The sequence below is a fragment of the Hyla sarda genome, chromosome 6 (genome assembly GCF_029499605.1).
Source record: "Hyla sarda isolate aHylSar1 chromosome 6, aHylSar1.hap1, whole genome shotgun sequence".
NCBI lineage: Eukaryota > Metazoa > Chordata > Amphibia > Anura > Hylidae > Hyla > Hyla sarda.
In genome coordinates this window covers 180,808,789-180,831,235 of record NC_079194.1, presented here as the reverse complement: position 1 = coordinate 180,831,235, position 22,447 = coordinate 180,808,789, and the positions used below count along the sequence as shown (strand labels likewise).

The 22,447-nt window shown below is 42.4% G+C and overlaps 1 protein-coding gene across 1 annotated transcript in view; it reads left to right on the top strand.

Moving 5' to 3' along the window:
* LOC130276494 (EP-cadherin-like) overlaps positions 1–22,447 on the top strand; it is a 46,146-nt gene that overhangs the window by 499 nt on the left and 23,200 nt on the right. The window contains exon 2 of the mRNA XM_056525959.1: positions 1,318–1,432. Within this exon, the coding sequence (XP_056381934.1) occupies positions 1,318–1,432 (115 nt within the window). The remainder of the gene's footprint in view (positions 1–1,317; positions 1,433–22,447) is intronic.

Sequence of the window (22,447 nt, the reverse complement as noted above, 5' to 3'; positions counted from 1 at the left end):
ACTGCTGTATCTGTTCCAGTCAGGTTGGGAGAGGAGCTCTGCTTGTCTTCTACCCCTATAACACTGCAGGACTTCGTTTTAATTATTTTGTAAACGTGTGTGTGTGTGTGTAGATAGATAGATAGATAGAGATTATATATATATATATATATATATATATATATATATATATATATATATATATATATATATATATATATAATATAGAGAGAGAGAGAGAGAGAGATATAAAATATAATTTATTAAATGTTTGGTAATTTTGCTGCTGATTTTCTGTAACCTTTTTTGCTACCTCAATGCATAGCAAAACTGCAAAAAAAATCTGCAGCTCTGTGAATGTACTCTAACACTGCAGTTTTGTTAGTTTTTTTTTTCCAGTGTTTTTTGAAGCCGAAACCAGGTATGGATTGTAATGCTTTAAATAAGAATGGATGCCCCTTCTACTTTCTTTAATTTTCTCACTAGAAGTGGATTAAGATATAAGTAGGAGCTGTTCTTTATCTAATACATTATAATCCACACTTGGTTTTTGTTTCCAAGCTGCTACTAAAACTGCACAGTGTAAGACCATCCTTAGGGTATGTTCACACATGGAAAATGTGCTGCAGATTTTCCCAATTACAACATGAAATGTAAAATCTGCAGCCGGATGCACATGTGAACGTACCCTTAGTTTATTATTGTGGGCAGATTTCTAGGTTATCTTTCCATGTCTCAATGAGGGAAGAAAAGTGTATATATGTATATATCATGGTGCTGTTTCAATGCAGATAAGGGAAGGATAAGAAAGCTAGAATTTAAATACACTGAAAGGGTAACGTGCTTTTTTGCTTCTGCGTAATTAAACTCAATGGATAGCAAAATACGCAGCTGTTGACAGTGGTGTGTATGTGCAAATACAGTGTGTGTGTGTGTGTGTGTGTGTATGTATGTATGTATGTATATATATATATATATATATATATATATATATAATATTATATCACTCCATAGGTTTAAAAAAAGTAACGTTTTATTCCATCAAAAAGTGTGAAAACAGCGACATTTTGATCCTCTCCGGGCTTGAGAAAGATCCTGGAGAAGATCGAAAATGTCGCTGTTTTCACTTTTTTTTGATGGAATAAAACGTTACTTTTTTTCAACCTATGGTGTGCTGTACTTGATTCTATGCTTATGGACCGAGGGGCTTGGTTCTTATGAGTGGCCTGCACCCTGCACCTTAATTCTTTTTTCAGCTTAAGTGCTGCTGTATTTGTTTGCTTTTTTGCTATATTATGTATATAGATATAAAAACACTCATCTCCTTCCCCTTTCTAGCTGTTGACCTCTGTGAGTGCCAGCTCTTCAGCATGTCAGCCTGGCTTCTCTTCGCACGAGTATATCTTTGCTGTGGACCGCAGGGAATTAAAGAAGGAAAAAAGGCTTGGAACTGGTAAGCCATTGTGGTCTATGACGTAGTAATGAATTCGCGTAGACCCCCCTATACTGTATAATTTGCACCCCCATCTCATTGACCTTGATCGATCTTCTCCATAACACTCCCCCAAACTCCTTTTAGCCAAGGGTTAGCCAAGCCCTGGAAAACAATGGCATGACGTACCAGGCTGAAAAGCAGTTAATAATGGTATTGTCTTGGCGCCGGTACTCTCTGATGTTGCAACGTGTTAACCCTTACCTTGCTTCACCTGTGGCTTTGAAAGCGGTTTTAAACTCCTCGGGAAATGCTAGGTGTGTGTTGTGCTGAGATGGGCTCATCTACTACTTGTGGCCTTAAATAATTCAGAATTTAGCTATTTTTTTTCTGTTTAGAGTCAGATTATTATTTTTTTTTTTTGTTAGGGTCATCTTTTCCTGTGGTGCTGTCTCCAGCTGTTGCAAAACTACAACTCCCAGCATGCCGAGACAGCCGAAGGCTGTCTCGGCATGCTAGGAGTTGTAGTTTTGCAACAGCTGGAGGCACACTGTTTGGAAAACACTGATATATAGTGGTTATAATGTGTGCTATGTTTTTCTGTAATGTGCTACCAATGAACTGGAAATAAAATTCCATATAATCATTGATCTGCGGCCAGCCTAATGGAGTCTATAGTCTCCAATACGCAGGTCCGTGTCCCCTGTTAATAATTTCCTTCTATAGTCTAAGAAGCAAAGTAAAGAGATGTGAATGACTTGGTTTCAGCACCAGAGATTATTAAGGGGGCTACTCATAGTGTGTGGGGTTGTTGTAGTACAGTACTGCTCCATGGTATGTGTTTATGATGGTTGAAGAATAATGCACCTTGACTTGTGTGAAATGAACGTTGAGACATTTTTGAAATGATGCATTGTGGGTTGTCTTTTCCCACTAGAAGGCATCACAACCTGCATGCATCACACCCATCCCCCTCCCCACCTCCTTGCATACCAAGGCTCAGGTTACCTGTGAGGCCTTTTCTTATGCTCTCCTTCCTTTATAAACAGATGTTTTGTCACCTAGTTTCTGTTGTCTCTTCTTTCCCTGCCTGATACTTTATCCTCCTTATTCCAGGTTGTGACATCCGGTATTGGGTCCTGGTGTGTTTAATATAAATAAAATGGAATTCCAAAGAGTCTTAGCTGCATTCCTTTTATATGCGCTGGGGGTCTCTGGCCTTGTGAGCTGTCTGCACAGGGCTTATCTTATCATTGTTTGACAATGTAATACTTTATTACGGGTGGTGACCTTCTATACATAGGACTAGCTTCTGCATACAATGGGCAATCCTGTTATGTTAAGTATTACTGCATATAACCAGTGTTACAGTATAGCAAATATGGGAACCCTTATTGCACAGTGTGTTCAGCGGGTTTAGTAGTAGCGCTGACCATGCTGTTTACTTTTTAGGTCGCTTAACGCCTTCCTCCTGTAAATGTGCATGCTTAGATTGGCAACAACTATTTTTAGTTATCAGTTTAAAGGGGTCCCATCAGGAAATCTCTGCTATATATATATGGTATGTTGGGTGGGTATGCCAAATAGTGGACCACTTTCTAAGAGCGCTCGCAACCCCCACCTCTGTAGGTGTCCACATCACGTTTTTGCCATACTGTTTTTAATCAGTTTTTCTAAAGAAAACTGTATGGCAGATAGAACTGTATGGGGAAAAAGTAAACCGTATGTGTTTTTAAACCGTATACTGTTTTTAAAAGTGCATACGGTTCAGTCCGTTTAAAAAAAAAAAAAAGGTATTAAATTTTGTCCATTTTTAATGGGAGGGGTGTTGGGTGGGGACTTCAGGATGAATATGTGCAAAGTAAAAACCGTATAAGGTTTCCTGTATGGAACCGTATACATGTGCGTTTCCCATTGACGTCAATGTTAAAAAAATAAAATAAAACGTATGCGATTGCAGTACGGTTTTTAAACCTGAGGCAAAACAGTGGTCAACCACAGTTTTGAGTATGGGGAAAAAACATATTGCAAGCAAACCGTATACATCCGGGTGCATACAGTTTTCAATTTGTCTATGTATACGGTTTTCAGTACGGTTCCATAAGTTTTCAATAATGGAAACATACTTGAAAAATGTGGTGTGAACGCAGCCTTACCTCAGTTTTGGCCAAATGCCCTTGTTCCAATGTACTTTGATCAGTGCCAGTTTGGTTAGTATAATACCAGTGAAGGTGGCTCCCAAGAAAAGGTGGAGACCTCTCTTCTACTGGATTTGGCATGACAATGTAAAGACTTGGATGCTGTGTATTACTACATTATTACATGGTTACCCTCACAATAATTTATTGCTAGGTATCCCCTCACCGACCAGGGTGCTGCTCTAGAGAGGGTTGTCCTAATCAGAAGACCTCTCTAAAGAAAAACTGTCAGCCTATTAAACCACAAGAAACCCTCTGCACTGGTTTATAGTGTGGGTGAACAGGATTCTAATGACGGGTCACTTATTTTGGTCCATTGGCTGCAGAGAGATTTGCCTGTAAAGTTCTGGTATTTCACCATGACTAGCGCTTTGAAGGCGTTGCTCCCACCGGCTGGCTGCCTCAGCGTGCGCCGGAAGATTTCAAATGGCTCATGTCCTGATGATGAAAGCTCTGCCTAATGAGAGCGCTCTGCTCTTTGAAATCTTCTGGCACATGCGCTCTGCAGACAGAGCGCTGTGATCATGTGACCTGTGACTCCATGTCACTAGGACGTGAAGTTGAAGATGGTGAATAAGCGAATAGCAGGGGCAGGCTTAGGAAGTTCACTTCGGAAGGCAGAGGTGGCCAGCCGGTGGGGGCAATGTCTTCAAAGTGCTAGTCATGGATGAAATACCAGAACTTTACAGGCAAATATCTCTGCAGCCAGTGGACCAAAATAAGTGACCCCTCGTTAGAATCCTGACAGTTTTTCTTTAAGACTGCAAGATGTGGCATTCTATGCTACACATCACCTGCACACTCGGTTATTTTCTTAGATTATGGACTGCACACATGACCTCAATGGCAAGAAAATACAAAATCTATTGCTTGCTATTTTTTATCTGAGCTTCATGATAGGATCAGACTACAAATACTGCTACATAGCTCCAACCTGGATATTGTTGCCTTTTTCTATGGAACTGTAAGACCATATGAATCAAAAGCTGCTTTTGAAGTGGTAAGTTTGGTTGCAGGTAATGACCAGGGTGCTATTGTCTTGGTTTTTGGTAAGTCCTGTGTATTTCTGGATCCCATCCCCCTCCCTCCCCATGGGTCTGGACCATCCTCCTGTGGTGTGAATAGCTTATGGTGGTGGTCATTAACCTGGCCTGGGAGCTGTCTTTGTGTCCATGTTTGCACAGAGATTGTTAATGCATCTGACTGTAACTGAAACTCAAGTGAAACTCCATTATTTTATTTTTTTCTTTCTAGTACTTGACTCTTCTCCTGTGGGGTTTAACAAAAGGGTTATTGTTCTTCTTGCCCAGGTGCATGAGCAGTACAGTGTAACAAACACCTCCTAAACCCTTAGGCCTGACATCTTAGATTTATATTGTTTTACTTGGGGTGCAACTAACAAAATGTGACTTATTCTTAGGACTGGCGTCAATGCCCAAAGGGAAACTCCACCTAAGGGACACATTTTGGCTTTTATAATTTGTCAGAGCCTAATCTAAGTGGTATCTGCAAAATTCTTTTAAGCCTTGTATGTTTATGCAAAAGATCTTAATCCAGCATCCTTTTATGCCAGTTTTTCAATGTCATCTGTTAAAGCCAGTACATAGGAAAAATTTGTCGTAGCTATGATGTTTCTATGCTTTACATGGTTATTGGTTATCAGCAAAAATGGAGTCTGTACCACAATAATGCAAAATCTGGTAAAAACATGCATTTTTTTTTTTAGGATTTTGGAAAATGGCTCCAAAAACAACTAAAATGCAATAAAAATGTGTGTAATATGCAGTATAAATTCAACTTGTGAACATAACCTAAAGGCAGCGCCCGCATTGTGGCTGGCATTTCATTGTAGGTGTAAGTGAATAATTTTTTTTGTACCTTTTTTTTTTTTTTTTTTTTTTTTTTTTTTTTTACTGGTAATGTGAAGGAGAGCCAAATTTATTAAATGGTCACAGAGCATTTGATAAATTTTGTGCAGGTCACATTTTCTGAAATTTCTCCCTTCACATACACGAAAAAGCTGTCTGGGCTGGTGTAGTTAGAGACTTTTCAGCGTCTTTGCACCTTTTCACAAAAGGCGCAGTTGATAAACCCTTCCATATCATGTGGATTGCAACTTAAAATTAGCAGAAATGTGTAAACAAAAAGGCACATATAAACCCTGCTTGCGCCTTTTTTTGTGCCTTTTGTAGACACAAACTGTTTAAAGACAATGATAAATGTCAGCTTCTATACCTGGCTGCTGCTCCAGTCTCGGAAACCTTTGTTTCTGGGATGGGAGATGTGACATCACGTCACGCCCCCTCCCATAGTCATGAGACTGGAGCAGCAGCCCGGCATATAATGCTGCTGCATGGAGATCACAGGGGTCCAAGACATCTTATTACCTATCCTTTGGATAGACGATAAGAGGTCTTTGGCTGGAGTACTCCTTTTAATTGTGGTGATGGGTCTGATCACTTTCTCTTCCATGACAATATTTCTCTAAAGAGTAAGAACTCATTACTGCAGTGTGAACTAACACTAACCTAAGTTCACATGGGTAGTCTCTAGCACTAGCTGCCTGATGAAATCAAAATGTAGCATTCACAACAACCTCCATGAAGATTTATCAAGCACCGTAGTAATTTTTTTTGTTTAGCATAAAGTTGCACGTGTGACTTTTCTATACATGCTGCGACTTCTTGATTTTTGCTTATTCCAAAGCACATTTCTGAAATCTGCTCACGTGTTTGTTTATTTTTTTCACTTTGCAGTGGACATGCATTTATCAAATGCAATAGTTGCTATTTATGAAGTCGCATCTCCATTTAAAAGTCGCATATGTATTCCAGGTCCAACCTTGTTCTGCATCATGAAACAAAGCTACTACATTAATGTTAAAGAGAAAATTATAAAACTAATAACTCTAATTTTGAGGTTGAAAATACACACTGCACCCCTTGTTAATTTTAGGACACGTACATGCTGGTGTACCCACAACATTTTAAAAATTAATGTTGTGTTAAAATCAGGGCTTTGGAGTCGGTAGATAAATGTTCCGACTCCGCAGTTTTTTGTACTTCTGACTAGGGATCGCCCGATATAGTTTTTTTATAGGGCCGATACTCTGTGGAGGTTAGGGCCGATAACTTATACCGATATTCCGGTACAAGTTAACAGCTATTTATCCCCCCCACCCCCTGCGACACCGCTGCAGATCATTGATTTAAAGCGGGCACTTTAAATCAATGAACTGCAGGGGCTTTTGCGGTGCCAGAGACCGCCGCTGCCTGCCCTGGGGTCATGAGTCCCATCACTGCCGCCGTTCCACCCCCCCCCCCCCCGCACCGTACCACTGCCCCATTGCCTCCCCCATCCCCGGTTTTATTACCTGTTCCTGGGGTCCGCTCCTATTTCTGGCTCCGGCACCTTCGTCCTGAGCTGTCACTGTGCGCACTGATGGTGACATTGCATTGAGGAAGTCATTAGTCATTGCGCTGCGCAGGACGGCGCAGGAGCCAGAAATATTGTGGACCCCTGGCCCCGGGAACAGTTAATTAAAAAGCCCGGGGATGGGGGAGGTAATGGGGCAGCGGCCGGCACGGTGCGGTGGTGGGGGGGGGGGGGGGCGTCATGGTGGGGGAGGGGGGCGTGGCATTATTCGATTATCAGCAAGGTAATTGCCAATACCGATAAAGTCCAAAATCGTGAATATCGGCCAATCCGATAATCGGTCGATCCCTACTTCTGACTCCTCTGTATTAATATGCAAATGTATTTATAAACACTTACAGTTGAATCCAAGAAGCTGTTCCACCAAGTTCTTCTAGCAGAGAGAGGTAGTTGGGCAGAAGCTGCTGCCTTCTCCTCCTTTTTGTGCTGATCTGCTGCTGAAGATAGGGCAGTGGGAGGATCCAGGAAGGGGCATTTATTATAAAACATGATTTCCCTAGTAGAATCCCATAGTCATGTTTAAAGTTTAAGCTAACAAGCATAGTTTACAAGTTTTTATAGCCTTAGCTGAATGGCAGCAGTTTTTCCAATGGTTTACAGCTTCAGTCTTGAGCTCTTGACCCTCCATTCCCTTCACTGTTACAAGTGTCTCTAGTCCTGCTAAAAACATATTTTCTTACTCCCTTATCAGTGAGAGGCTAGGTTACCCATGGGTTCCCTGTAACAGCAGAACACAACACTATGGAAAATAGAAGTACTGCCGCTCCTAATTGTGTGTTGCATGCCATATAGTGAAACAGCATGAAAAGCATGCTTCTTCACAGTCACTTAACATGTTTGATTTGCGGTTACATGAGGCACTGTATGCATTGGTCTTTATTCTTACAGTAGAGAAGTCCTTAAGTATAACTTTGTGAATTGGGACATTTAAACTTTTTTTTATATATTCCTATCTAAATTTAGGAGTCGGTGCATGTTTGCTGACTCCAGGTACCCAAAATTTTGTCCGACTCCTCAGCACTGGTTAAAATAGAATAAGGCACAAAATAATTATGTAAGCATTTTTAGACTACGTAAATAACCATATGTGGCACAAATTTTTCCCTTAAAAAAAAAAAAAAACATCCATAGTAATACAGCTTCATGCACATTTTAGGGTGGGTAACGTGCAGAGCTTTTTTTTTTTGGGGGGGGGGGTCGTGCTGCGTGGCCTTCCTGACGTAAATTCCGGCCTGAGCGCAGTGACGCAAGACTACAACCATCGAACAGAGTACGGATATTCATGGTGCGGCATAGTATGTTTAATATATAATATATTATATGTTATATATAATATATAATATATTATATATTATATATTTATATTGATATTATATAATTTTGTGAGGGTGGTTGGGTTGTTGCGGGATAGTTGGAGTGCAGCTATTTAGTGCCAGTCAGGGTGTCGCCTGATGGGGTACGCCTCCCTCGCCGTCACTCTCTAGCAACACTACTGGTAATAAAGGGTAGATAAAGAACTTCAGCTATTAACATAAGGGAAAACTTTTCTGCTTTAAATAATGCTTTTGGAAGTGGGTTTCCTGGGTTTTGCTTACATGCGATTTTTATTTATCAAGGTTGTGCGACTATTTGACAAATAGGTTGCATGTAAGCAAAAGTTAGTCATAAAAGCCATACGTTTGAAAATGATAAATCTCCTTCCATATTCTGTAATAGCCTATGCTGCACTATAGAAGCAAAAAAATTCCTGTAATGCTGCTTTAATGTCATGTTTTGTGCCTGTTTTCTTCTGTCTGCCATCTAAGTGTTCTCTACAGGTCCTGAGGTATTGTAATGGACTGTAAACTCAGCCTCTAATCTAATCCAGACATATATTTTCCTTCATATCTTGGTTTCTAGAAATGATTTGCTTATCAAAACTATATGAGAAGTTATTGTGCCCAGGAATCCTATATCGCAAATGTTTAAATATGGAGATTGATACACCTGCTTTGTCCCCTGCCCTGTGTGTGTTTTTTTTTATTTTTAATCTCCTCTCCTTAATTTCCTCTTCCCTGCATGTTTTATGTTGCACCCAATGTCTGTGTTGGCATAGAATTGAAAACTACCCCTCCCCCATCCCTACGGCTTCACCTGTTCAAATACGCTCCTCCTCCCCTTGAGGAAGCACCGTATCAAGTATCAATGTAGTTACTATTCGTGCAGCTGAGTGAACTGTCTGTACTGTTGACTTCAGGAGTGCTGCATGGTGGTCTGTGGTTTACGACAATCTATCTGATCAGAAATAAGAAGGCAGGGATGCTAAAAGGTGTAGGTTATGTAGGCATTGTCCAACTTCTCACCCGTAGCATACTACATACGTACAGTTGACTTTTTTTTTTTTTTTTTTTTCTTCTTGTAGCCGTGTCTTGTACCAGTCATTATGGCATGTTGACTTAAGGGTTTTTTGACATTTTGAAGGGTTTTCTTAAATACACTGATCTATTCTGAATGCTGGACCCTACATTGATCCCCAGATTGGGGATCTTGTGTTCCAATTTTTCTCATCTAGAGAGCATACTTCTCATTCTCTACAGAGGACATGAGACCACCATTCTTGGGATTATTGGATGTCATATAGGTCAGTCACCTCCTGCTACCGACCACATAGCACTACAGTTGCTGAAGACATCTCCAATCTGTATAGTGGCCTGATTTGAAGCTGTGCACAGGCAGTCATACAATCTATGCGTGCTGCCCATTGACTGACTAGGGTTACCACTTGACCGGTATTTTACGGCACAGCTGTGATTTTGGCCAGTCTGCCGGTATTTTTATATTAAAAAGACCAGCAATGCAATGGCTGGTATTTATTCAACCAATCCTCCAACTCCCGGAATGTTGCACCATAACCTATACAAGTGTTTCCCAACCACAGCACCTCGGCTTTTGCAAAACTACAAATCCCAGCATGTTGGGCTATGGGAGTTGTAGTTTTGCAACAGCTGGAGGCACCTTTGGTCACTGACCTATACTATATACTACTATATAGTCCAACATGCTGGGAGTTGTAGTTTTCCTTGGGGGCAGCTGCTTGAGCCACAGGCTGTATCAGGGCATGCTGGGAGTTGTAGTTAGTAACTAACTGCAACTCCCGAATTCAATAAAGCAATCAAAAAGTCACATCAAAACAAAAATGGTACTGTTAAAAACTACAGATCGGGGTGCAATAAAATGAACCCCTCATACAGGTCCATATAAGGAGAAACAAGTTATAGGGGTCAGAATAGGACAAAATATATAATTATGCAAATTAGCATTGCCTTTTTCTTTTTGCAAGAAAGGTGGCATCCCTATCTGTGACTGTCCTATTATCAGGTCACTTCCTCCTTGTTGTAGGGGTGTATTTAGGGAATTTCTTTACATGCATTTTTCTTGAGTGCATGTTCTCCTTTTTTGGGTGTCTTTTACACAAAGCAGTGACTAAATGGCGTATTGGTGACATATTTGTAGGAAATGAGTGCAGATAACTAGAGGTGATAACAATGGATGTGCAGCTCATCTGTATACAGATCTGTTACATCACTTGCGTGTGGGGTTTTATTTTCCCTTGTGCTGACTATTGTTGCTGTGTTAATCCTGATGTGTTTTGACAGCTGGTATTTGTTCTCCATAAACAATAATTTGGGTCTCATTACAGCTGGTAACCCCAATCTGCCCAACCTAAGTGCAGGCTTGATGGGTGATGAGAAACAGCCTGCATGCTGCACCTTGCTTCCTGCGTGACTACTGCAGGCATCAAGACCTGCGGCGTATCTAGGGAGTTTTATTATGTTTACAATAGACTGCATTAGTGTTGCCGCATCATCCAGCTATAAATAATGCAGCACAGCGTATCACCATGTGTTTCACTTGTAATATACAGAATTCTATTCTCTTGCAACTGGCATCATTTTGTGAAATACTCTGTGCAGGTATAAAATCAATACAAATGTCAATAATGCTAAGTTATTAATGCTAGGTTACATTAAGAGGTTATGTATAGCTTAAAGGGCCACTTAACTTTCAAAACATTCCGATTTATGTAATTTGTATATGTGAATGAGATTTCTGGGTTTCTGGAGCTTTATGACGGCTTAGTTCATATTGACTAACATTAGCCAGATCAGCATTTTTATGACTTATACCAGCAGTAGATTGCATTCAGCTTCACATTTAGGAGGGCTTTTTAGTAGGGCTCGTCCGATTTGTTTCGTGAATATCTGCCGATAATATTGGCCATTTGTGACATTATCGGTATCTGCAATTACCTTGCCGATAATGCCCCATTGCCTCCCCGGTTTTATAATTACCTGTTCCCGGGGCCCACGCTACTTCTGGCTCCTGCGACGTGCTGCGCAGCGCAATGACTTTTGACGTCCTCAACGCGACGTCAGTGCGCACAGTGTCAGCTCAGGATGCTCCTGGAGCCAGAAGTAGTGCAGACCCTGGGAACAGAATTATACAACCAGGGATGGGGGATTCATTGATTTAAAACGCCCGCTTTAAATCATTGATCTGCAGCCGCTTCTGCGGGGACGGGTGGGGGAAATAGCCGATAATTTATACCAGAATATCGGTATAAATTATCGGCCTGAAAGGTCGCAGATTATCTGTATCGGTTGATCCCTACTTTTTAGCATGTTAGGGACATAGGCTGCCTGTCTAATTTTTGCCAAAGTGGTAGCTTAATCCTAAACCTTTTTGTGACTTTGAGGGAAATTCATCAATTGTTGTCTAGTGTGTGTACTATTTTAGAGATGAAAAGTCACGTTTTGATTTTACATTCCTGTGCCAAATTCATCAAGTGTCACATGCCATTTGATGAATTTGGTGCACGGGAACATTACCTCAGAGTCTTCCTACATTTCCCTCCTGTTCTTTCCTGCATAAATGAAGCAGGGGGAGTAAGAAATCACTCATGATCTGCCATATATCCAATTTGTTAACCTTTTAAAAATTGGACCAGGGATGCCCTTTACCTCTTCCCTAATTTCCATGCACTGTGGCAAATGCGATTAACCCTTTAGCCACCACGATCACACTTGACCGTGGTGTCTAAAACTGCCCAATTTTTCCTTGCCTGCCTCCGGTATGCTAATCACCCGCTCCCGAATGGCTAAGTTCTGTTTTTATTGCCGGGCATCTGCTTTTGGCCGATGTCCGGCACTAACCCTTTAGACCCCTGTAATCACACTTGATCGCGGTGGCTAAAATTTCAGATTTCACCTTGCCGATAGCTCAGGGAAACTGGGGCAACTGTGTTGAATGCGCGATGTCCCAGTCAGCTTTAATGAGCGAGTGAAGCCACTTACCTGCCTGTCCTAAGTGTGATCTTCGCTCCTATGCTGCAGCTTGCCTTTGCAGGTTGTAGCAAAGCGCTAATAACACTGATCTATGCTCTTCTATTGAAAAGCATTTACCATATTAGTGTTAGCAAACTGTTGAATATGTCCTCTCCCCCTATACCCGTTTAGACTGCTTCACAGGGCTGGAGTAAATGAGTGTGGTTTTGCATCTAAAAGACTGCAGCTGCGACTCTGAGAAGTCACACATAATGAATTGGTGCCCACTGCATAAAAGTAGTCTAAAGCACTGCAAATGATGGTTCACTTTCAAATATGAGCAAAAGTCTCAAAGTTGCATGGGAAGTGACAGAATTTTTGTGACAATTTTAGACAAAAAAAATTGGTCTAAATAGCTTGATGAATTCCCCTCTGTGTGAAGTATCTGCATCACATACGATAAATTCAACCTATTCGGTGTTAGTGCTGTTCTTTCTGATATACCTAATTTTGTTTTCCCCCTCTATTTAATCTGTGCAGTCATATGATGAAACTGACATAAATGGGCCTGAGACTAATTTCAAAACAGATCATGCAGTGGCCAAGAGGAACCACTTAAGTCATGAGAACTATCACAATCTCCCTGAAATATATCTCTTCCTGTTTTATAACATATGAGGAAGTGCAGCAGCTCCTTTCTGTCTAAGAATTTTTTGAGGGGGTGATCATTGGATAATGTGGTGTTAGCAGGAGACCTTTTTGAATTGAGTTGTTTAGGCTTATTGCTATGATGTGGCATGGACCAAAGAGTCTACAGAGAAGTCATGTACAGCAGATGTGTAAAACTTTGTATGGACAGATAATAGGACATGTGGCCTACAGCTATAACCACAATACCAAAAAGCCCCACAATGCTGCTGAATTTTACTGGGATTTATTGGACCAAAAACTAATCATTTTAACTTGATACAAGATTGTTCTAGGTGTTATAAAATACAAAGGAAATTAATCTGTAGTATGCAAAATCATCTTAATTAGTTTCTCACGGCTTTTATGTATAGATGGCATCCTGAGATGACTGAACTCTTACACGGTCTGGCTGAAATTGGTCAGTTGGACTATGATCAAACATGCCATGCTGGTGGGCGGTCACATGCATCCAGGGATGTGGAAATTGTATCGCCCAACGCTCGGGACATCCAGTTCCGGTCGCCGGGCAAGGGAATTTTTCAGGCCCTTAGTCCTGCTTCAGGCAATTGGGGCCGGACCTGAAAACCCCTAGCAAGCATGGCAGCGCTCAGAAGGGTGTATGGAGCAGCCTCCGGATTCGTGCCCGCTCCGTACTCTGCAGCCCCGGCGGTTTTCAGTAGCTGGGGGCCACCGCTAATGGCTAGCATGTGGTGATTGCGGCATCTAAAGGGACATGTGAATGCTCCCTGGTTGGGTGGTTCGTCCCTGCAGCATGATTGCAGGGGGGGGGGGGGCGCGATCTACTATAGAGGTAGCTGGAGGGCTTACGCCTGTTCCTGGCTGTCCCGTGGCTCTGTCATCTAGTCTGGCTGGGCTAGGCTCTAGCAATGGATTGCAGAGCACACAGATCAATGGAGTTCAATAGAACTCTATTGATCTGTATAAGGAATCGAAAAGTCCCCTAAAGGACTAACAGTGTGTGTTTAAAAAAAAAAAAAGTTAATTTTAAGACGCCCATTAACCCCTTACATATTAAAGGTTCAAATCACCCCCTTTTCTACATAACACTTAAACATTATAAAAATAAACATATTTGGTATCGCTGCGTGCGTAATTGTATACATAAGATATAACATTATGTATCCCGTACCGTGAATGATGTAAATTGCAATTTTTATAATTTCTCAGAAAAAAGTTAAAAGCCAATAAAAAGTCAGATCAGCACTAAAATGGTACAGATACAAAAACAGATTTATGGTTCAAAAAAATTGCCCTTATACAGCCTGGTATGCAAAAACAATGAAGAAAAAAAAAGCTACAGGGGTCAGAAAATGGCAATTCAAATTTTTTTTGTTTTTGTTTTTTTTTTTGTTTTGTTAGTAAAACATGATGGAAGCTATACAAATCTGGTATTGCTGTAATCAGGCCGCCCTAATGTATCAAAATAACATAATGGCTCAACCACAAGGTAAATGGCGTAGAAAAGGGAACCACCAAATTAGCAAAATTATCAATTTAACTTCACCAATTTTTTTTTTCGTAGATGTTATGGAAAAATTGAAAGGTGTCATTATGGTAGTTAATTATGACCATTTAAAGGGCAATGAGGGAAAAAACAAGTGTAAAAGCGAAAATTGGCCCAGACAAGTGGATTCGTTTTTTAGTCCTGTGAACAAGTAGTTTTTTATTAAATTTCCACACCCCCGTGCATCTCATGATGCATGTATTGCTGATTGCACCCCATGCTTGATAGCCTTTCAGCCATATTGTTCCATTGTAAGACTGCACTTTTTCTGTGAGACTATAGAATGTCACTGAAGTCTTCTGAGTAGTTTTCTGAAAGCTCCACCACTTGTTTTATTGATGGTCGTAGGGACTAATTGCCAGTTTTATGGCTGAGAAGCTTTCTGTGCAGCCCTTCTGATCTGTAACCTGGGGAATGGTTGCACAGTTACAAGCAGCGTCTTAACCTTGATGTGAGTGTTGCAGGAATTACGGTATTTATGACTTTGTGTAATTTTGCTAGTGGAAAGCATGGTTGTGCATTGTAATGAAACTGCTCAGATCAGGATAACATATGTAATGTGTTCTCCTATGGTTGATTTTTGGACTAAAAGCCCACAAGAACACCTGTTTAATCATAGCAAATTATTTCCAAGTGCTTATTAGGAATTTAAAGGAAACTCCAGACAAATTGTGCGGCCATATTCTCGTTAACACAAAAACTGGGAACGTAGTCTTAGTCTGGGTTATGCCTATTGCAGGGCCTGAGGGGCAGAGGAGCATGATGCAATGGATATTTTTATGGTTCCTCCAGTTTCTAGCATTTGTGTGCCCTCTCCACTATTTCATTCTGCTTTGGAATAGTTAACTGATGACCTGCAAGATGCATTGTTGCATAACCCAAACGCATTCCATTCCATAGTGGGAGAGCTTCATTGTTCTGTGTCTTGAGTTCTTATGCTGCCGTTCTCAGCTAGCTGAGCTTCTCTGCATTTACTGAATCCTGCAAGTTAGAGCCTTGGTCTAAAACATGGAATTTTTCTTCCAATTCACACACCCAGTCATCTCCTGAATGGTGAATTAAGCTGAATGATCCAGAATCCATACTCATAAAAGGGTTGCCTTGTGTGTGCTGCAGTGCTTTATCTCCTGAGGTTGTTCTTGGTGCCCACAGATGGGTTCTAGTATGTATCCCCCTTTCAGACAGTAAAGTTCAGTAGGAACATTTGGTATTAACATTTACCCATGATGGCACCCCTGGAGAGGACCTCCCACCATGAGACAGGAAACCTGGATATAAATTTGGACCTCCTTCCATATCCACCCTCGGTTCAGATTTCCTGTCCTACGGATAGGAGGCCTGGGAATATTTTTCTGACATCTTTCCTTAGATGAGCTGCGGGGCCCCCATTGCTGGTGGTTGTGAGCGGTTTATCCGGGCGGCATAAGGCTCCTCGGGAGCCGCTGCATGTCTGCTGTGGGTGTCAGGCAGTGTCTGATACGGGTCCCGGCAGTGTCCTCTCTGGGAGGGGGGATACTGAGGAGAGTGCGGGTCGGATGGCCGGCTCTCTGGTCTCTGCATAGTCCCTGTATGTGTGCGCATGTGGCACACAGTGGTGACGACCGGCCCAGCAGTCACTTCCACTGGGATGTGCCGAGGGCACGTGAGCGTTCGAAAGACACGGGAACCGGAGCTTGGCATCTGTTTCTCCCGGAGTCCAGAGATCACGCTGACCGCAGCAGCCAGCTCCTGCATCGGTGCAGTTCTATACTGCAGTGGATTCGTCCTGAAGTTGGTGCCTGAGTTCCTTCGCCTGAATTTTTTTATTTTTTTTTTATTTTTTTTTAAATCGAGCTGAAGACCTTCTCCAGCATGCCTGAAACTGGGAAAGAAGGTGGACGCACTAAATCAAAGAGCTCCAGCACGACAGTTAAAACTCAGCTGAGGCCCCTAAGAAAGCTACATCTAAAACTCATTAAGTGTGCACAATGTAGAAGTCTGCTAGAACCCTCTTGTAAAAGAGCGATCTGTCAATCTTGTGGATATGCTCTATTCGAAAAGGAATCCTCCTCTTTAGTGCAAAAAAAATTAAAGATGAACTTAAAAATTCTCTGCAGGACCTAGGTCTTAGAAAAGACAAGGATTCGTCCGCTCTTCCTGCCCCATTATCCCAATCCCCTCTGCCTTAGTCTGTTACAGAAGAAAAGGGTGAGGTCTTGTCTTCTGCTGAAGAGGATTTGGGTACTGTGTCTTGGATTACCCGTGAGGCTACGGAGCAGCTTATAAAGGCCATCTGTATCACGAGGAATTTAGAGGAAAGCAAAGAGCTGTAGTCAGCAGAGGATGAGCTAAGGTCTAGGTCCTAAGAACAGACATGCTTTCTGTCTCCATAATAAAGTTAAAGCACTTATTGATAAAGAATGGAGCCAGACAAAAATGCCTACCTGACTATACATTGAGTACCATTTTGAGGAAGATGTCTCAAATTGGGATAGAGCACACCTTATTGATGCCTGTGGCGAAGATTTAAAAAAAATAATTTGCTTTACCCTTTGTAGATCTAGGTTCTCTCTCCGACCCCATGGATAGAAAGGCTGACCTATGTAATAAAAAAAAAACCTCTGGGAAGTCTCAGCAGGTTCCTTTTAAAGGGGTACTCCGACGCTTAGACATCTTATCCCCTATCCAAAGGCTAGGGGATAAGATGCCTGATCGTGGGGGTCCCGCTGCTGGGGACCCCCATGTTCTTGCACGCCGCACCCCGTCAAAATCAGTCCCCGGAGCATGTTCACTCCGAGGCTGATTACTGTCGCTCACGTGGCCGGAGCATGGTGACTTCACACTCAGCCCCCTCAATGCAAGCCTATGGGAGGGAGCGTGACAGCTGTTGCCCCCTCCCATAGGCTTGCATTGAGGGGGCGGAGTGTAACATCACACGGGGCAGAGCCGTGACATCACATTGCTCCGGCCCTGTGATAGACAGTAATCAGACCCGGAGCGAACACCCGGACTGATTTTAACGGGGTACGGTGTGCAAGATCACGGGGGTTCCCAGTGGTAGGACCCCCCACGATCAGGCATCTTATCCCCTATCCTTTGGATAGGGGATAAGATGTCTAAGCGCCGGAGTACCCCTTTTTAAGGCTTCAGTAGCCTCAGTGTGTGTGTGGCTCGGTCCGGAGTCTGGCTAGCTCAGCTTTAATCCCACATTGAAAATAACTCCTAGGCAGGAAATTTTTGAATATCTTCCTGTAGTTTCCAAAGCTGCTGACTTGCTAGCAGATTCCACAGTGGATCTTGTTAGATCCCCTGCTAGGACTGCAGCGCTGCCAAATTCAGCAAGGAGAGCCATCTGGGTCCTGGAAAGGGGATGTCACATCTAAATTAAAACTCTGTGCCATTCCTTGTGTGGTAGGGGCAGGGGTTCCTTTCAGGGAAGCGAAAATAAAAAAAAATCCAGATTATCAGGGAGAGGGAAAGGATTCCTTTTCAATCCGAATAGACACCTGCCCCAAGGATTCCCAACAATGACATCTTCACTCTAGTAGGGGGACGCCTGTCTGGATTTGTGGAAGCTTGAGACTCCTCAAGCCCATGGGTTCTAAATACCATCTCTTCGGGACTCATGGTTATGAATTTTGTTGAACTGAGTAATGATAGATATTGCTGCCAATATGTGTAAAATATCTGACTTCTAAAGGGTTGAAATGAAAGTTAATTTTTTTTTCTCAATGTTAAAAAATACAATAAAAATTTACCGTATTTATCGGCGTATAACACGCACTTTTTAGGCAAATTTTTTTAGCCTAAAGTCTATGTGCGTGTTATACACCGATACACCCCCAGGAAAGGCAGGGGGAGAGAGGCCGTCGCTGCCCGCTTCTCTCCCCCTGCCTTTCCTGAGGTCTAGAGCCCTGCTGCCGGCCCTTCTCTCCCCCTGCGTCGTTGCTATGCGCTGCACGGCGCATGACGTCAGTGCGCCGTGCATAGCAACGACGCAGGGGACCAGACCCCAGCAACAGGTAATTATGCCACTGGGGATGGGGGGGGGCAGCGGCGCCGGCAATGGGTGCCGCTGCCGCTTCTCTCCCCCTGGCTGTCGGGCAGCGGCGCCGATAGCCAGGGGGAGAGAAGGGCGGGCAGCAGGGCTCTAGACCCCAGGAAAGGCAGAGGGAGAGAAGCGGGCAGCGATGGCCTCTCTCCCCCTGCCTTTCCTGGGGGTATATCGGGGTATACACGCACACACACACCCTCATTTTACCATGGATATTTGGGTAAAAACTTTTTTTACCCAAATATCCTTGGTAAAATGAGGGTGCGTGTTATAGGCCGGTGCGTGGTATACCCCGATAAATACGGTACTTTTATAAGGTCAATAGAAACAAACGAAGATATCCGCACTCACTGCTGGATTCACGACTCGATCCTCCTTGCTAGAGCCGGAAGAGGCACTTAGTGCGCGAAATTGCCGATAATAGCTTCTGAACGCTTTGCATCACCAAGACCTGCTGGCTGCTGTATTTAGGAGGATCAAGTCGTGAATCCAGCAGTGAGTGCGGATATCTTTGTTTCTATTGACCTTATATCTGACACAACTATCTTGCATCTATCCTAGCATTACTGATGACTATATGTGATTGATCTCCACCATCGCTATCCTAACCCAAATCCTGGCTTGTACTGTTTAGAAGAGTTAACCCGCTCACTACCTGCTAGGACAGAAGTGCCACCTGTTTGAACACTATTCACGCGTATAATAAATACTACAACCCATTCTGCTCAAAAGGCACAAATGCCCTACTATTCCCATCACCTCATGAAATCTAACTTTAGGCTGCTAAAAATACTATTGAAAAAGGTAAAACAAAAATATATGTAGTCCAGTGTTAGTTGATACATCCATAGCCATAGTGATCCCTTTAGACCATACAATAGGTGGCTTCAGAAGGATCCTACCAAACAATAACCAGGGAACCCTATGGGGAAAAGGATGAATGGGAGACTCCCAAATTACCAATATAATCCTCCCCAATTAGGGGAAATAGATGGCTGTTTTTTTTTTTTTTTTTTTTTTTTTTTTGTGTTCTCACATGTATGAAATGTGCCAATGCACCTGCAGTGTGCACTGCCACTTAAAGGGGTTCTCCGGTGCTTAAACATCTTAAACATCTCCTTTGGATAGGGGATAAGATACCTGATCGCGGGAGTCCCGCTGCTGGGGACCCCGGGATCATGCACGCGGCACCCCGTTTGTAATCAGTCCCCAGAGCGTGTTGGCTCCGGGACTGATTACGGCGACTACAGGGCGGGCGGCGTGTGACGTCACGCTCCGCCCCGCAATGCAAGCCTATGGGAGGGGGAGTGATAGCTATCACGCCCCCTCCTGTAGGCTTGCATTGAGGGGCTGAGCATGACGTCACACGGGGGCGGAGGCGTGACTTCACATGCCGCTGGCCCTGCGGTCGACCGTAATGGGACCCGGAGCGAACACGCTCCAGGGACAGATTATAAATGGGGTGCCGCGTGCATAATCACGGGCGTCCCCAGCTGCGGGACTCCCGCGATCAGGAATCTTATCCCCTATCCTTTGGATAGGGGATAAGATGTGTAAGCACCAGAGTACCCCTTTAAATTAAGTTGTTTTATGAAGCGAGGGGGATAGAGTATTAGTGCCTTTTGGGTAGAATGTGTTGTGAAATTGAATGGCACCCTTTAGTGTGTTTGTGTACTGATGTATACAGGTTCTTTTGCATGCTGGCAAGTGTATATGTTTAACATACTGTTTGAATCTCCAGATCTTGTGGCTGACTTATAGCTGCACAAGAGGTCTTAAAGGGGAACTCCCGTGGAAAACATTTTTTTTTTAAATTATTTTTTTTTTTTTTTAAATCAACTGGTGTCAGAAAGTTAAACAGATTTGTAAATCACTTCTATAAAAAAAAAATCTTAATCCTCTCAGTACTTTTTAGGGGCTGTATAATAAAGAGAAATCCAAAAAAAGAAATGCATTTCCTCTGTCATGACCACAGTGCTCTCTGCTGTCCATTTTAGGAACTGTCCAGAGCAGGAGAAAATCCCCATAGCAAACATATGCTGCTCTGCACAGTTCCTAAAATGGACAGCAGAGGTCAGCAGAGAGCACTGTGGTCATGACATCAGAGGAAATGCATTTCTTTTTTGGATTTCTCTTTAGTATACAGCCCCTAAAAATTACTGGAAGGATTAAGATTTTTTAATAGAAGTGATTTACAAATCTGTTTAACTTTCTGACACAAGTTGATTTAAAAAAAAGTTTTCCATGGAAGTACCTCATTAAGGTTGGGCCTGACTAGATGGGGGAGATTTATCAAAACCTGTCCAGTGTTTTGCTGCCTTCATTTTTGAAGAGGCCTCTGAAAAATAAACTCTGCTTGCTATGGGCAATTCAGCAAGGTTTCCTCTGGACAGTTTTTGATAAATCTCCCCCGATGTGTTGGAGCTTATTGGATTGCATCATTCTGATCTTCAAGAATCTGTAGGGTTACATTCTTCACAAAACACATTGGTTGTTTACTTCTTACCGTTTACACTTCCTGGCTGCCATTTTTATCTGTGCCTAATCTGATGAAGCCTGTCAGCAGGATGTGATCTCTTCTTCTCAATAATGTGTGATGTTAGTGGTGTCTACCTTGCTGATCTGCCTTGGACAGTGTCATTTGTTTTGCTGTGTAGTTTCCCAGTCTTCCCTACTTCCTGGGAACTGTGGGGGAGGATATTATTAAAACTTGGCTTGATCAGGCCATAGGTGAATAAACATGGGCTTATACTGAGACTTTTTTTTTAAAATCTTTTATGTTTTGAGTAATGTCGTTTTACAGTGAAACTCTTTCCAGAAAATTAAATGAAACAGACGTCCGGTCCTGATCAGTCTACAAAAATGCTGCATCTTGTGCAATGCATGTGACTCTATTCCCAACATTTTGTAGGACTTCAAAGCAAAAAGAAAACTAAAACAAAACACTTGGCAAAGTTTTAGAATTTTCCTAGTGCTCCACATGGCAATAAAGGGGTTCTGTAACACTGGGCACTAGTTATTTCACTGCTAATCCACCCACTCCTAGGGCTTCAGAGGGAGACAAGATAAAACCGTTCATTGTTGCCCTGTTTGTACTGTACTTGGCCTTTTTGTCACATGTCTTCCCTCAGGGAAGTGGTCAGCAGATCTTGGCTGAAAATCTGGATAAAGATCAAACAAAAACATATTACATTTGGTAGGGAATGCTGCTTCTTATAAAAAAATAAATAAAATAAGTGGCATGTTGCTTCCCCAAAACCAGTATTGTCACTGCTCCTTCTAAAATGTTGCGCTGTTGAATGTCATTTTCTTTCCCCGATGAGAGTATACATAATGGATAGGATATTCAGAAGATTCCCTATCTCTATATATTTAGTTTTCTATGCATGAAGTAATGTTACAAGATCCAGGTAATCAGTTTCGGCTCATTAATTACTGAATAAACCGTTCACTTTAATATTCAGTTATTGTAAAGGGTAATTTCCTTTTCTTATTGCTCAGATTTCCTACAAACCTCCCCTCTCTTCATAGGGAGAGTGGCTGCTAAAAATGCTCAAGCTTAATCTCTCCAGATGTCTCCAAAGGGACCTCTTAAGGATCTTGGCATGCACTGTCCACAAGTTCCTAACTATGGTCCGATACAAAAATATGTATGATGCTGTTTTGATGTGGCTCCCATTACAAGCACACACCCAACATTAAAGTAATTCACTGGTCTACCTTGTCCTCCACAATGTCTAAGGGTCTGCTAAAGCAGAGTGAAAATCAATCTTAAAGGGGTACTCCGGTGCTTAGACATCTTATCCCCTATCCAAAGGATAAGATGCCTGATCCCGGGAGTCCCGCTGCAGG